This window comes from Mercurialis annua, linkage group LG7 (genome assembly GCF_937616625.2).
Source record: "Mercurialis annua linkage group LG7, ddMerAnnu1.2, whole genome shotgun sequence".
NCBI lineage: Eukaryota > Viridiplantae > Streptophyta > Magnoliopsida > Malpighiales > Euphorbiaceae > Mercurialis > Mercurialis annua.
In genome coordinates this window covers 49,562,856-49,580,234 of record NC_065576.1, presented here as the reverse complement: position 1 = coordinate 49,580,234, position 17,379 = coordinate 49,562,856, and the positions used below count along the sequence as shown (strand labels likewise).

Below are 17,379 nucleotides of genomic sequence, written 5' to 3'. Positions count from 1 at the left end.
GAATTCTCTTGTATAATGTAGTTGTTCTTTACTATGTTTACCGTTTTAGAAGAAGAGATCAATCTTACCAAACTATGTTACCTGGTTTCCAAAATCAATACGCTTGACATGTTACTATTCTAAATTTACATTCAATTATAAATGAAAAATAAATCTTAATTTTAGTAGTTAAGTGAAGTAAACTCTTGGACTCTTGCAAAGGGAATAATATATAACTATGCAAATAGTCAAATTGAGATTGAATTACAACTCTTCATATCATGTGTTCATGACAATTAGCACTCTTTTAATACATGACATGCAAATAATCAAATTGAGAACAGATTACAAAACTGCTCTCGAGCCAAACAATTAATTCTTTCTTTATGTCCTTTTTTGCTCTTTTTTTTCTTCTGAAGTGTCCATTCTCTCAAGCCAGGCAATTCTTTTACTTAATGTCCCTACCTTTTTCTTCTTCTTCTTCTTCTTCTTCTTCTTCTTCTTCTAAAATGTCCCACTGCCACTTGAAGTTTCTTCTTCTTCTTCTTCTAAACTGTTCGACTGCCACTTGAAGGATCTATCGGATCATTAGTAAGTACCCGTGTTGTGTCAACAAGTGCGGGAGGGAAAATTGAGGACTTCAGGTAACGTAGTTACCAATAAGAGGAAAGCATTACACGGGAGCAGAATGCCAGCCATTTGATGAACTCTCATGTGACAATGGTATGAAGATGAAAGACTTGATAATAAGGTCATCAAGATTTGGGAAGTATTTGTTTGAAAGCTATTGAGAAGTATGTGCCTCCTGCAGTTTCCTTTCTGAAAATGAAATGAATGAGTATTCATATTTCATGTTTATGAAGTATAATTGATCACTTCACTTTCTACAGTCAGAATTCCTAGACTAAGCAGTCAATGAGCTGAATGAGCATTAAATTGATTGATTAGCATACTGGCATAGCATATTCAAAGTAACGATCAGCACCATATCTTACACTCTCTAAAAGGTATGGAATACGATACTGAATATCCTAAACTCGGTCAATATATGTAACCAATGAATAAATTACATACGTATGCATGATCCAAAAATTCAGCGGATCTGATTATTCAAAATTATTGAGGTGAGATAACACTAGTTTAACGGAAATAGCATTAGCAGCTGAGACTTGTCTAGAAAAAATAAAATAAATTAAAATAAACTTACAAGTGCGTAGCGAGATGAATTATGTCCATCGCAGGAGTTTGCACTATATTCTTCTTCTATTGTCAACTCGTGTTTTCTTCGGTACAGGGCCAGCTTGTAGATTTTCGGTGCTTGATTGAATCTAAAATAGAAGCCAACAAATAAGTTTTTTTCTTCCTTCAATAAGATTGAATAACAAAAGGCAATTGCAAGAATAGATGCATAATAATCACCACCTTATTGAGCTTTTCCCTGACCAAATTAACAGTCTGATTCATAGACTGGGAAGGAAAATATTCCTGCAAATGACCACAATATCAAGAATTTTGAAACGAACTAGCTACACGCATTCTCAGAATTTATAACACGATAGACCAGCTTAACAGCATTCCACTACATTGATAATTTAAGCAAGCATTCTCAAACCAGAAACAAGTAGTATATCTAAACATCCCACTGAAAGTAACGGTGAACCTGATTAGATGAAACCCGTGTGATAGGAGGTTCAATTAAAGTCGACTGATTATGTTGTGATCCTGCACGCTCCCTAAAGAAAAGTGAAATACAAGAGCTCACATCAAAATTCAATAAAATCAAAATCAAACCCGTTTAAAACCAATCTTTCTATACTAAGGAAATGGTATTAGTGACTCACACAGCTGAAAGCAATGAAGCTTCACTTGAATCACCTGAGTTGTGAACTGTAGGCCGCCCTTTAGATCTTCCAGCTAACAATTTAGACGAAGATACAATATCAAAACGCCATTCATCAAAAGAACAGTTATCGAAAAAATAAAGAAAAGGCGCTTACGGTTTAATCTCGAAAACACCTCCTTAATTCTGCCTTCTAACTTGTCCTTAGTATCAGAAACACTCTCAAATTGAGGCGCATAGGAGACCTGTAATTTATTCCCCATAAAAGCATACTCATCCAATTTTCTTTTTGCATACCTATATTCCAATTGAATCAAACCAAACTAAGAACAACTACATATTAAATTTAATACCAGACCATATTCCAATAAATAAATAAATTTGATTACCTGGCATTGCTGACCAGACAAAATTGAATCCAGTATACATCAGTAAATTGTTCACAATCTTCAGCATCCATTGGTTTAAAGCTACAAAATTGGAATAAAATCAAATATAAAGAAAATTAAAAAACAAACAAAATAATTTGAAGTTAAATGAATTACTCTTGAATGTCACCATAGGAGGCGAAAAGTTTCAACAGATCGTCGCCGCAGCCTACAGCTGGAACGTTTCTTACTATCAAATATCTGGACTCGTCGCACACTGTGTACACTCGAACCGCTGCTGCTTCGTCTTTGTATCTACGCATTTTCTCTTTCTAAAACAAACCCTAATTTTGGTTAGAGTAAAATTGATTTGGTTTTCTGATCAGCCAGCAATGTCGTTTCTTTGCCACATCTGTCGTTTACAAATGAGTTAACATTTGTAAACATATGCTCCCTCCATCGGTATTATTTCAAAAAAAATTATCTAAATTATAGATATTAAATATTTATTTTATTAAATAATTTTTAAATATATCCTCATTAATTATAGAAAATATTTTGAAAAAATAATAAAAATTACAGCTTGTCACTATATTAAATGAGGGTTACATATGATATTTTTTTTTATATATGAACTCACTTTAACCAAATAACATAAAAAAAATTAATATCTGTATTTGACCTAAAATGTCTATCAATCTAAGACGGAAGGAGTATTAAAAAAAGTACCTAGTATTATATATATTCATTTCTTATTTAAAAGAACAATTATAAATTTAAAAATATTTGTTTAATTCGATAAAATAAATTAACATTTGTAAAAGTATAATATTTACTTTATTATTATTTTGTTATTTATATTTAGCATTGTCTTTAATGTATTTAACTATGATTAATAGGAGTATAAATAACAATTAAATATTTAAACAATAAATAAAATGGATAGAATATATTTTCATAATTTTAGTGTTTACCCTAACATCTAAAAGGCTAAACAAGTGATGAGTTATAATTCAAATGATATAAACGTAAAACAACAAGCTGCTAGGTCGTGAAAACTGTTCTCTTCTCATAATTATAAAAAAAAAGTATAAACATACATTTCTCGAGTCATCCCTTTATTTTTTTTTCCGTTTAGAAAACTGTGAAACTTTAATAAGTTGGAGAAAATGGTGATTTTAAAAGCAAAGTTGTCTTATCTTGACAAAGATAAGTAGATGATGAAGATTCCTTAATTGATAATGTGGTACCTAATAATAATCAACTCCCACCATCCACACACACCCTCCAATATGCACATTGCACATGCACAAACACATAGATGGTATCACCAAAAGATAATCACTCAATTTTTGTTTCTTTTTTTTTTCTTTTAATGAAATAGAGTTACTTCTCATACAACTCATATTTCAACCATACCCCCCACAAACTTGCATATTTACCTCACAGCCCTCAGATTTTCATATTTTAGGACAAATACACTTGAACACTTGAAGTTTTGATCAATTGACATACTGGACAAACACCAATTAACATATCACATTCTCTACATAAACATAGATGCCTACATGGCATTAACAGCATGCACACCTCTTTTACTTTGCAAGCTCTACACATCATATGTCCTTGATGATTCCGTCCCACGGGTCTTCCGGAACCAACCGGCATGTTCAAGTAGTTGTTCGGGTCTATGTACGAGGCAGTATCATCGACCTCACTGTCTCCGAACCCTTCTTTCCCTTGCTCGGCTCCCTGGGAAATAGCTTGTTGAAGATTGTTTTTCAAAACGTTCACGACCGACTCATTGTACTTTGCTCTGTAATGCCAGTTCTGCGCTTCCATTGCCACCTGCTTTATTCTCTCCATCAATTCCTTGTTTTTACGGTTAACGTTCTCCAACTCAAGTTCTTTCTCCCGCATTTTCTTGCTTACGCCTTTCTCGATGGATGCAAGGAAGGAAGCCATATGTCTCTGCTTCATGTCCCTCACCCCCTTAGCCAAATGCTCCTCCTGTTAAAAGACAAGTGGATAATTAGAATGGTTATACACACGCAGTTTACAAATCGACCTATGGGAGAGCGGCAGCGGTTTTACCTGAATCTTTATATATTGATCAAATTCTTCCTTCTGCCGATCAAGCTCAGTCTTAATATTTTCACCGAGGGACATGAGAATTGATGGCGGCGCTGTCATGCTTCCACTTGCAGAAGTTACAGATGAGTTGCGCTCATCATCATCATAAGATAACCGTAACCCAGTAGACACAGCATTTGGGTTCGGAACACTCCCTGAGCGGTCAACTTCATCTTGACATATGTTATAATTTAAGGAAATCTGCAACTTTTGCTGTCTGCTGAAATCTTCTGCTTCCCTTCCTCTTTTATTGGGCCGAAGCATAGGAGTCATATGCTCGTTCCCAAAATAATTCACATGATCAACACTACATCCAGCTGGAACTGATACAAAATTATAATAGGTATCAGAACTATCCAATAAATTAGTATGAAGAAGAAAGGAAACTAATGGCAACAAGAGAGGGGCATATAAAATGGGGGCATAAATACATTTCAACAAAAAATCAAAACCAAATAAAATAATTTTTGGCTAAAACTCCTGTTTTCTTGCTATTTGATCCTCATGAAAGTAAAGATATCTTTGCAAGTTTTCATGAACAGTAAGTACCAAAGCAATGAACAAAACAATTCAGATAGTGTATTCAATTGCAAACAAAGAATTCAGATTTCTAGTTTAACAAACAATGTATAATTCACACTATCAATCATTCATGACATAAAACTGAGCGCACATACTGAAGCAAGGTACAGAATACCAAATGTTTATCATGACATAACCCAAATCAAATAAAATTTATGATGTATACAAATGCACATGATATCTCGAACACTTCTGAAACAGAAAAAAAAAGACAAAAACCTCATGTACCTGGAATAAACAGTAAATAAAGCATTAATGCGTCGATGAAATGAGACAAATGAACTCACAATTATTAAATAATTGAAGCTGATTTGAAGGGTTAGGTTGATATGGTATGCGATTATCGTCCACAAAAACAGGCAGCAGAGGATTACTGTTGTTGCCTCCCAACATTTCCTAGTTCACGACGAAATAAATAATTTCCCAAGAATGCAAGAATGGTACAACACCAGTATAAATATATCTGCAAATACACACTAAATATCATCATTCACAACAAAGTAATAGCAAATTTGTAATGATAACTAAAGCCTACTTAAAATCAAGTTTATCTTTAACAGCCTAAACTTCCAAAGTTCAAATCTTTAATAACATAATCAAAACTTTCAACGAATTCATCGGAACACAAGGAAGAAGCCTCATCAGTATCATCAATTGCAAAGCGCAAAACAATTGCCCCCAATTTAAATACGAACAAGGATTAAAACAAAAGTTCATGTACAACATAGGAAACAAACACAAATTCATAGGAAACTCCTAAATAGCATTACAACAACAATCCAATATAACTGAACCTTTGCATGATTTAGGAAACTAATACAAACTCCGAAAAAGGAACGTCGGGTTTTCACTTGATAAGGAACAAATATTGAAAAATTAAGATCATAATAATAGAAAAAAAGGGTTGTGTAGATATGCAAAATGATGTATCTAATTAAAAAGAGTCAACATGTGATGCTTAAAGGCTTCTTGTAATCCGATTGCTCAAAATCAAATGCCACAAAAGGTAAGATTTTTATGTTATTTGGATGATGATGATTACGACTAGATAAGGAAATGCAAGCAAAATTAAAAATATTTAGATCCCTACACATCAATCTATAAACTTTAATCAACCCAGAAGTTGTTTTATGTTTATGATTACCACCCAGAGTTAAAATATTTGCAATCAAACAAAAAATTAAAAAAAAATGAATCAAACCTTAATCTCACTTTTTTGAAGAGCACAAAAGCTCCGGCAGATCCAAAAGAAAATAGCAACATCCGATAAACAAAACAAGAAACCCAAAAATTACCTCAAGAAAACGTAAGGATGAGAGCGATGATGAAGGATCTAAAAGTGATGGGTTTTGGAAGAATGGAGAGTAACGGAAGATGGGAAATAATGAAGAAAATAAATGACTGACAACCCAAACCAAAGAAACAAAACAGTCTGCTGCCAAAAAATAATATATGGTAAGTGGGTAGTTACGCTAACTCTGTTTTTTTTTTTCGAATGGTAAAAAAACGGGGAAAAGCTTAAAATATTGGGTTTTGCATTTTTGAAATTTCTGGAATATTGAGATGAACAGAAAAAGGAACCACCACAAACAAAACAACCAACCAAAATCAATTACTCATTTTTCAATAATACTCTCCATTCAATTCTTTTAGTATTTCCCACTCACCTTCCATCACCTTATTATTCCCACCACCACCACCAAACTAGTATTCAAAATTACTACTTATTGTGCATTTCAAAAAATTGTTTTCATTAATTGTAATTTTATAACTAAAGAGAGGAATGTTTTTGGAAGAAATTGAACTCGCAAACTAACATTTGCTTTTTTCAATATGTATTTTATTTTTTGTTATAAGCATTTTTATTTATATTAAATTATACGTTTTAATTTTATTTTTCCTTTTAAGAATACTTGGGTGGGAGATGGAGGAAAATAAAGTTGTTGTGTATATCATGAGAAGGATGAGAGAATTAGATTACATTAATAATTTTGAAGAGTTTTTATTTTTCCTTTAGGTCACCATTTATAATTTAGTTGTCACATTCAAATAGTGAATTTTTTTTATATATTGATTACTGAAATTATATAGTGATAAACGGAATCAATTATACTATGCTTATGGATTTGGTATCTATTGTTATGCTAGATGCCTTCGTGGTGGCATCACATAGTTGGAAGTTTAGCATTAAGGGAGGTTATTTTTTTCTTCAATTTTTTTCTAATATTTCATCGTTTATTCTATTAAATTTTAAATCTTTTCTATTTATTTCTAATAGTCTAAGACATTGTACTTTTGTTCCATTTTGAATAAGGCACAGGTACTTTTTAAAATCAAAATTTTACATTTTTTTATCAATTACGGCCAAATTTTTTTATTTTTATAATTATGTCAAATTTAAAAGTTTTTTTTTCAATTATCTCTGAAATTTTAGATTTCATTTTTAAAAATTCAAATCTCTGTATATTTTATCAACTACAAATAAATTAATTTAAAAAAAATTGTCCAACTTTTAAAAAGAGTTACTATGAAAAGTTTGATCCCAATTGATAAAAGACATACATTTTTGAATTTAAAAAAAATGAAATTCAAGATTTCGGATATAATTAAAAAAAAATCTTTCAAATTGCAAATAATTATAAAAACTAAAAGACTTGATTATAATTGATAAAAGATGTAAGAATTTGAATTTAAAAAATAGTTTAGCCTTTGAATGATTGATTTAATTTTTATCTATTTTACATAAGTAGAATAATTAATATTTAATAAATTAATTAATTATATAAATAAACTAATACTATTTTTAGCCTTTGAATAATTTACATTTGTAATTTACAGGGCCGAAAGACTCGCGTAATGATGTGCCATTATCTTAAATTTTTTGAAAAAACTTGCTTAATCGAACGATATAATGTTCGACCAAGTAATATTCTACATTTCTAAAAAAAAATTCTAATTACTCCGCTCGCTAACATTTTATAATGAATAAAATTTCATCGATGCTCCATCCTTTAAGATGCTGAATATATTCATTAAACAATAAATCAATTATGAAATTCTGCATTTGGCAGTAATATGCTCCCTAATGTTAATTACACGCATTGAATATTATCCATTGTGAAAAAATGATTGTATAATCAATTTAGAATTCTAACTCAAACTTTCTATGTCAAATAAAAGACAAAGTATTTGGTGATTATACTAATGACATGTATATAATACACGAAACTACCTCTAATTTGCTAATAATTAAATCCATTGATCATTGCCTTCTTATATGGATAGTTGAAAATTTAATAGTATAAAATTTCATCTAAACACAACCAACTAAAATTTAGGGTTAGTTTGTCCACTTATACAAGACTTTAACAAATCTCTACGCATCGTTTTGTACTACATGCACGTTACCTCCTACTAAGCCCAACTTTATTTCATCCGCATAAATAATTAATATTCATTTTTATGTTTTCTTTTAATATATAAACATTATTAAATATCATTAGAACATCATGATTGTGATTGACACTAATATATAGGTGGATAAAAATCAAGTTCAATTATTTTTAAAAAAAACTTGATAAAATGGACAAAATATTTTAGGAATTTTTAAAATAAAATACAATCATAGATACTTTTTTTAAAAAATAAGAATAATTATTTTAATTCATTAAAAAAATTACATTAAAAATAGCTAAGATATTTTTAAAGTATTTATATACGAGAACCCTCGAAATATAATATTTCCTTTAGTTAATAGCTTATTTCATTTTTTTATTTTGTCATTTATAAAAAATAATATTAACTGTAATGTAATTTTAAGTATTATTTTTAACAAATAATCACTTCCATAAACATCATTTTATAATTGGCACATACGTTAATTAAATAATAATACGATTTTACATTACTATACATAAAAACTAAAACTTATATCATCAAGAGTTGGACTTTCTTAATTTAATTTTTTTCTAATTATTTACTTATTTGACAATGCTTTCTATATATATGTTCTGAAAAATTTAAATTTTTTTTGAGAAAATAACAATAAGAAAGGATGGATATTAATGAATATAAGGTGAGAATGATGAGAAGATGTTGGGGTGGTGGTCGGTACGAGGCCCATCATAAAAAAAGGGAAATTTAATAAGAAGCGGGAAAAGGAGATGGGATTGTGGGTCCCACTTTCTTGTTTGTTGGCGGGTAAATTTGGCGGGTAAGCAAAACGACAGAGTTTTATCGGAGACTCTTAATGAGAAGATGTCAAGCCATTAATTGATGTTCGTTCGTAGTGTGGTCCTTGACCATGATTCCCGGTTTTTAGATATTGGGTTAAGAAAATAAGATTAACAAATTCCATTACTATTATTGTTATTGTTATTTTTTAATAACTAGAATCGGAAAATTTGTGAGAGAAATTGAATCCATAATTTAACAGTTTATTGTCGAACATGAGATATAATGTATTGGTTTACTATTATTGTTATTAGGATTCCTAATTTTATTTTTATATTGGATGGTCATCATAACTAAAGTACATATCAATAAGTAGTGAGTGATGACTATAAATTACAGCTATATAATACAACAATCAATAACAAAAAGAAATCAAAAAAACTAAATAAATAAGAAAAGATAATCAATGATCGACAATAAATAAATGGTTGTCCATTTTATCTTATACTTTTGTTTTTAATAAAATTTAATGGTACTAAAAAATTATACTTCCTACGTCCCGTTTAAAAAGGAATATATTTCAATTTTTTTGTCCTATTTAAAAAAGCCAATTCATAATTTTTGTGCCATTTTATAAAAAGTTCTCTCTTATACCCTCATTTTCTCTTTTTATAGTTAAAGTTAAATACTATACACACAAATTACAAAACAATAATTAATAGGGATAAAATAGAAAAAGCCAAAATTAATTATTACTCCCTCCGTCCCACTCTAATTGACAAAATAACTATATTTCAATAACCAAGACAAGTTAATAAATGACATAGAAAATTATTTATATACCCTTCTATTGATAATGGAGCTAATTAATGCTATTAGTATATATTAGTCAAATTTTCATTAAATACTCACCATTTTCCATAAAAGACATGGTTTTAAATGAGGGTAAAGATGGAAAATTAAAGAATAAAATTATAGTTATGTTAGTTTTGTCAATTAGAATGGGACACCAAAAACTCCATATTTTGTCAATTAGAGTGGGACTGAGGGAGTATTTTCTTAATTTATGTGCATAAGGGCTATCCCTTCTTAAGTGGGACGGAGGAAGTATTAACTTAACACTCTGAACGTAATTCATTTTCAAAAGGTTTATTTTTTTTTATCTCATACAATAATTTTTATATTATTAGACAATGAAAGGTAATATATTTTTTTTTGAGAATATTGTACACATTAATTTAATATCATATACGTAATTCAGTATCTTGAAATTCTATGGGTGAAATTCTAATGTAGACTATGAAAATTGGTACCTGTAATCTCTTTGATACATGGATTGGATAGATATCAATAATACAAATACTAACTTTAAATACCATTTCTTTTTAAATTTAAAAGATAAAAGACGATGTCAATCTAGAATAAGTATTTACTAACTTTTATTAGTTTATAATAATGTATTTTCATCAATTGAATTTTTGAAGTTGGTGATCTTTGTTTTGATAATTTTTATTTATATTTTATAAACTAATTGGCAATGAGTATATTAATGTAAGATATGAATAAGTTTACACATTTGGCCAAATTTAATTGACCTCGTGACTTAAAGCCATCATTAACATGTAAACATGCATGCCTCCATTTTCGCCGGCTAATGGTTGAGATTTTTGATTTTAACATTTGTCTATAGCAATGTTTGGGAAGATATTACCTAAACCGGTTCATGAAAAATTCATAAACCTATGGTGTTAGAGAAATGAAAAAAAAAGAAAATAATGAAAAGAGAGAGAAAATTATATTAAATTTTTTAACACCTCATTGGATAGGTGCATGGAAAATTCATGGACCGGAATTAGGTACGAATTTCCCAACAATGTTTCTAACTAACATTTTACTTGATTATTATATATTTTCAAATTAAAGGATTTTAAATAAATAAAATTAATCACTTGATAAAAAAATCAGATTTAAAAATATATAAAAGTTAAAAAAATCATTATTTTTTAACACAAATCATTTGAAATTCATCTTTTGGATGGAATAAAAAAATTAAATTCATTTGAGAAATAAATAAATTAATAATCTATGATTTTAAATGTAATTTGACGATATAATCTTTAAATCCTTATATTTACATCATGTAGATTTAAAAATTCTCAATACAAATAGTGGATTTATGATATAAAATTATGGTCGTGGATAAAAATTAGGCTTAATCACCAAAAAACTCCCCACCTTTTAGTCCCTTTTTAAATGCATCCTAACGTTGCAATTTTGTTAGCTACACCCTAATGCGTACCTTTAGTTTTCAATTCCAACCTCAAGTACTAAATTGATCTCTTCTCAATTTGAAAAAAATTAAAATAAGTCATCCATTTTTAACTTTTTGTGTGGAAAAGAGTTCAAACGAATACTTTATAAGGGTTTTTATAAAGTTTTCCCGAGTGAAAAAGAGTCCAATTTGATTTTGAGGATGAAATTGAAACCCAAAGGTGCGAATTAGGGTGCAGCTGACACAATTGCAACATCATGGTGCAACTGAAAAGGGGTTAAAAGATGGGGTGTTTTTTGGTGATTAAGCCTAAAAAATATAAACTAAAATACCCATCCAATTAGATATTAACAATAAAATTTGGACAAAATATTTTAAAAACACTCATCTCCTTAGGGGTGAGCATTAAACGGTCAAAACCGAATAACCGAACCGAATTGAATTAATCAAACCGAAATATAATTTGAAAATATGGTTCGATTACGGTCCGAATTTTTAAAATTTTGACTATTCGGTTCGGTTTATGGTTTTTATAAAAAAATAACCGTAATAACCGAACCGACCGTATCTAAAAATTACGTTGTTTTAAACTTCCAAATACTCACATTTATATATTAAACTTGTTTAATTTTATAGTTTTATAATAAAAAACGATAAATATAGATTTAATTTAAAGCACATGTACTCTTTAGGTTAAATTTTTCCATTTTTTTTTAAAAAAAAAATTGTTTTTTTTTTCTTTCTAAAAACCATACAAAAAATATTACAGTTTTCGACCGAACCGAATCGTAATATTTCGGTTTGGTTAATACGGTTTTGATATAATTTGGTTAATACGGTTCGGTGACCGAAATTTTTAAAAAACCGAACGGTTTTGAATTTTTGGACGGTTCGATGACCGAACCGACTGTTGCTCACCCCTACATCTCCTAACCCTCCTTTAATTATACCATAATATTGTGAAATCGATCGTATCCAAAATTTTGTAAAATAGACTCTTTTTTACTCGAAAAATTAAAATTTAAAAAAATTTGTATGAATGAGTTATTTGAATTTTTACTTTAAAAAATTGAAATGAATGACTTATTTGAACTTTTTCCGAATAAAAAAAGGATCAGTTCAGTATCCGTGAGTACAATTAAAGTGAAAGGTGGAAATTTAAACAAAATTGGCGATTTTATAAGGTAATGATATAAATGAAAAAGAGTTAAAAATTGATATTTTTTAAAACAATTTGTCTAAAATTTAACTATGATAAAGAAATATTCAAAATTATTTGAGGTGAGATTAACTAATTTAACATCAAGCTAATCATTTTTTGGGTAGGTCAGAAGAAAGGCAATAATAGTCATGATATGTGGCATTAAACACGTCTATTGATATTGAATTGAATTGAAAACTTATTCAATTCAAAGCACTATTATTATTTAACTTATTCAATTCAAAGCACTATTATTATTTAAAACGATTCGTTTCTCGTGAACTCTTTTTCCACAATATTGGATTCAATTCAAAGATTTTCTTTATCTTTTTCATTATTTTCTCAATTTATTATTGTATGCAATATCTTATGAGTAGGGAGAACGCACGAATTAAAACGAAAACTACAAGTATCAGATTAACACCATTTTAATAAAATATAATAAGTAAATCTATATATTATTCTCATTTATAAAGTGAATAAAAAGCCATTTCAGTCTAAACAAAGTTATTTGGATACTTAAATTTACTAAGATAGGTTCATAAAAAATTATTTTGGCCTACTTTAATATATTTTAAAATAAAATAATAGACAAAAAATCAAAAATCACATCCAAGCATTTCAACTAAATTGACACCCTATTAACAAATACATTATTTTGCTCGCTATTAAAAATAAAATAAAAGAAAATAAAATAAAAGAGGAATACAAAATTTGAGGATTACAAAATAAGTAAATCGACAAACATGCAAATAAAACACACTAAACTTAATCGTAAAAAAAAAGGACACTCAAATCTCGGCAAAACAAAAATCAAAAGTTTAAAGCTAAAAACGAAACAATGTTGATCAAGTGACCAGAATAGCAGCTCATTGAACAAATGCAACTACCTCGAGCGTCAAGGATGTAAGAAGATGTCTCAAGGAGGAGGAGGAGCTCGACGAGATGATTCGAAGAAGTGAAACAGCTCGACGAGCCAATAAATCTATTATTTTTATGACCAAATTATCAAAAATTAAAGAACCTGTGAATGGAGAATAAAAGTTCTCACTAAAATCACCATTATCTAAATCGGATCGAGTCAAAATATATGCAACTCTGTTTCCCTTTTTGAAAATATGATACATGATCAATGTCATAGATTTAAGTAGTTAAAGAAATAGACATCAAAGAAAACCCTAGACATCAAAGATAAAAGAAAACATCAAAGATAAAAGAAAATATAAACCCTAGACATCAAAATAAAAAAAAATCCTAGCCGTCAAGCGTTTCTCCTTTGTTTTTCGCTTCGGCTGCCGTTAATGGTTTATTTTTGCCGTTGGCGGTAGCTATTTCTTTTTTATTACTTTAGAATAAAATAAATGACCGACTCCTTTTCATCTTTTTTATTTTGGTTGGTAAATCTATCGACGAGGCGCATCAATTTCGATAGATATACAAATAAAAAATTAGAGATGGATCAAGCTCTTTCAAGATTGAAGATGAAATCGTTATAGGTTATATTAGTTTTTTTTTTTATAACTATTTTACAGCGATTGTCTTTCTTTTTTGAAAGTTTTGCTGTTCTTTCTATATGAAAGATTTGTTGTTCTTTATAAAGAGTTTGTGAGTCTTCTGTTAGACAGAAAATGATTGGATCTTATTGTGTTAGAGCGGTTATGTAATTTTGATTTTGTTTTGTAAGGTGATCTGCGAATCAAGGTTTATATCTTGTTCCATGTCAGGCCATTAAAACGGTTATACCCTTTTTGAATTTTTATACTTGTAACTGCTCTTTATTATTAATAAAAAATTATTCGATTGTCAAAAAAAAAAAAGTAGTTAAAGACATTTAAGTAAGCAAACTTGAAGCTTTCAAAGGACATCCTGCAATCTAAATCGGAACATAACAACAACATAAAAATAATTCATAATCATCCAAAACTAACCAATCACACATATGTGGGGTTAAATGCTATGTTATCGAATTTTCAATTTATTTCAAAAAAATTATTTAACTTTTCAGAAAGATTACTGAACTTTAATTTTGTTTCAAAAAGGACATCGAACTTTGATTTATTTCGAAAAAGTTATCAAATTGTTCATTTATTACAAAAAGAATATCAAACATTTTTTTTAATTTTTAAAAAATACCAAAAGTTAATATTTTTTAATTATCTATATCACACAAGACAATTTTAGAATAATTATTTGCCACATAAACTACACGTGTATAAATTCTCAATTTAATTAAAAAAAAAATCTTTCATTGATCAAAAAAATTAATATTTAGTAACTTTTTAGAAATAAATAAAAGTTCGGTATCCTTTTGAAAATAAATTGAATGTTTAGTAATTTTTTTGGAATAAAATTTGATATCCTTTTTGAAAAAAATTAAACAGTCAGTAACCTTTTTAAAATAAATCAAAGTCCGATAACCTTTTTTTTTAAATAAATTAATAGATCAATAACTTATCAAGTATTTAACCCAAAATATATTTTTGTATTTTTAAGAGCACATACAAAGTAATCATGGAAATTTTATATCTAATGTCTTATATCAATTCTAATATATTTGCATTCAGAATCTATACGGTTGCTTATACAAAAGTTTAGAGATCAAAATAACCCTCTTAAGTGGTCGACCGACCGATAGTTGAAAGCTAGTGGAGGATTGCTAGAACTTGATGATCACAAATCATATACTTGCTGATGAAAATTAACCGGGGCATTATTTATGTTGGAATAATGCCTAGAATTTGCTATTAATCAACCATGCTATTTGAATTTGGCTTCTATTTGTAAACCTCCTAAAAAAACGTCACTTAACCTCTAAATTTTGCTAATTGAGCCAGTAAATTTCTTATGAACCAAAATACCTCTAGCGTCTTTATTTTATTGGTAAAATGTCACCACTATTAAAACCCGAAGGCCATGGCTTCTTAGGAGAAAGCGCTTGCTCGCCCTCGAAATGCGTTCAATTAAATAAAATCAACCCCAACCAATCAAATCTAACTCAATCCTATCTAATCTAACTACTCAACCCCTCACCGCCACCTACTGATTTCCGGCCGCCTCCACCCAGCGCCAACCCCAGATTATGATACATGTGAGGATTTTCAAAATAAGTTTGCTCAAACAAAACTTTATTATTAGAGAAATTATCGAATAAAAATAACCTGAAAAAAGTGAATGTATAATATACGTTTAAAGTATTGGGCCTTTCTTTACTCGAAGAAATTTTGGCTGCCCTTTCTTTAACCGTTTCCTTGACACTTCTGCTCTTACCCAATTAGAGTTTGTGGGCCCCACTTTTACTTGGAGAAGAGGTTCCCTTTTTCAACGCCTAGACAGGGGTCTCTGCAATCAGAATTGGTCGAAGGATTACCCGAATGCTATCATTCATCACCTCCCCCGTATTCATTCCGACCATAGACCCATTCTTATCAAGCTCAATTCCTCCAACCATATTGATACTGGGTAGAAGCATTTCAGATTTCTGCTCCTTGGATTGCTCACAAGGACTTCCCTCAAGTCGTTCAGAATTGTTGGAACAATACTTCTCCTCTTCAGGACAATATTAAAAATTTCATCATGAATATCAGTGACTGGAATACGAGTACTTTTGGTAATAGCTTCAGATAAAAGAAGACCATTCTTGCGAGGCTCAATGGTATTCAAAAGGCTCTGGAAAACCGTAACTCGGTTTTTTTGACTACTTTGGAAATTCAACTTCAAAAAAATCTTGATGAGCTTCTTTTGCGCGAGGAGGCTATCTGGTTACAGAAGTCGAGGTGTGACTGGATTATGTTTGGTGACCGGAACACTTCTTATTTTCACGCTAAAACCATGGCCAGAAGAAGGAAAAATCACATAAGTATGCTGAAGTGTCACGACCCGATTCCCGGATCGAGACCGGCGCTAGGGAATGGGAGTGGTTGCTCCAAAACCCGTAGCAAGCCTTAAAATAAAATCCATTTTTCCATTAAAAACGATTTAACTTTTCTTTAAAAAGTTTTCTCTTATAAATTTGTTTCGAAATTCACTATAAATTTTTCGCGGAATAAAATCATACATTTTAAATTCCGAAACGTAAACATTAGGTCAACCATTCCACGAGACCTCTTTTCCATTTTCACAACATGTCAACTTTTATAACCCTTTTTCAAACGTTTTTAGGGTAAGACATGCAAATCTCATTTATGCCACGTCGGGCCCACATATACATTTCGTCTCGATGCCAACAGTTTCTTTTACTGTTTTCCACCTTTATCTCGGTATCTCAAATACCCGAGAGGCATCGCAATATAACCATAACAAGCATGCATATATAAATATAATAATAACAAAGCGATGATAATTAAACAGAGTATTATCGTGGCAGTTCATCGCAAATTAAAGCATGCTAAAGAGTTCCGTCTAGCTAGACATTACTACTGCAGCGCTAAGATAGGAAAAATATTTACAAAATATCACATCGCCCAAAATAGAGACTTCATGAAACAAGAATATGAAGCCTCACCAAAATGACAGTCTACGTACCTGAAAAATTGGTACAACAACGGGGTCAGATTTACTGGTGAGTTGACATCTTACAAACACACATTAAATAGTTTAACTCGTTATAAAATAGATATATTTAAATATTTACTACCGGTTCAATCACAGAAACGTAAAGCTTTTGAAATGATATGTTATTTCTAATCCATATTCCTCTAAGTCTCCTTTCAGACTTAGATTAATAAACTAGTCGGCTGATCCCGTAGATTCACTCGACTCTAGTTTATTTTCCACTATCCTTTACAGTCCTAAACTTTTGTTTAGACTGTTCCCAACTTTTCTTATGAACTCA

At 29.8% G+C, this 17,379-nt stretch overlaps 2 protein-coding genes across 4 annotated transcripts; both read right to left on the bottom strand.

The window, feature by feature from the left end:
• Positions 1-224: 224 nt before the first annotated feature.
• LOC126654441 (uncharacterized) lies at positions 225-2,614 on the bottom strand. Its single transcript, XM_050348297.2, has 8 exons — positions 2,365-2,614; positions 2,209-2,289; positions 1,977-2,116; positions 1,821-1,893; positions 1,640-1,712; positions 1,402-1,464; positions 1,187-1,307; positions 225-798 (listed from the first exon to the last, which is right to left on the bottom strand). Exons 1-7 carry the CDS (start codon positions 2,508-2,510, stop codon positions 1,230-1,232), a joined length of 654 nt encoding a protein of 217 aa, XP_050204254.1. The 5' UTR covers positions 2,511-2,614; the 3' UTR covers positions 225-798; positions 1,187-1,229.
• A 911-nt stretch (positions 2,615-3,525) lies between these two features.
• LOC126657400 (probable BOI-related E3 ubiquitin-protein ligase 2) lies at positions 3,526-6,398 on the bottom strand. Of its 3 annotated transcripts, none has more exons than XM_050352075.2 (4): positions 6,198-6,398; positions 5,190-5,378; positions 4,282-4,643; positions 3,526-4,197 (listed from the first exon to the last, which is right to left on the bottom strand). In XM_050352075.2, the coding sequence occupies exons 2-4, from the start codon at positions 5,293-5,295 to the stop codon at positions 3,655-3,657; spliced, it is 1,011 nt and encodes a 336-aa protein (XP_050208032.1). In that variant the 5' UTR covers positions 5,296-5,378; positions 6,198-6,398; the 3' UTR covers positions 3,526-3,654. The 3 variants fall into 3 exon arrangements, with proteins under 3 accessions (XP_050208032.1, XP_050208031.1, XP_050208033.1); XM_050352074.2 differs by having other exon boundaries at positions 5,190-5,365; positions 6,198-6,396; XM_050352076.2 differs by lacking the exon at positions 5,190-5,378.
• Between the last annotated feature and the right edge of the window lie 10,981 nt (positions 6,399-17,379).

Coding starts and splice junctions, on each gene's coding strand:
- LOC126654441 (XM_050348297.2), bottom strand. CDS start 2,510: ATGCGTAGATACAAAGACGAAGCAGCAGCGGTTCGAGTGTACACAGTG. Junction 1,894..1,976: donor GGTGTTTTCGAGATTAAACC/GTAAGCGCCTTT, acceptor CTAAATTGTTAG/CTGGAAGATCTAAAGGGCGG. Junction 1,713..1,820: donor GCTTCATTGCTTTCAGCTGT/GTGAGTCACTAA, acceptor ACTTTTCTTTAG/GGAGCGTGCAGGATCACAAC.
- LOC126657400 (XM_050352075.2), bottom strand. CDS start 5,295: ATGTTGGGAGGCAACAACAGTAATCCTCTGCTGCCTGTTTTTGTGGAC. Junction 4,644..5,189: donor GCTTCAATTATTTAATAATT/GTGAGTTCATTT, acceptor ATTTTGTATCAG/TTCCAGCTGGATGTAGTGTT. Junction 4,198..4,281: donor ATCAATATATAAAGATTCAG/GTAAAACCGCTG, acceptor GTCTTTTAACAG/GAGGAGCATTTGGCTAAGGG.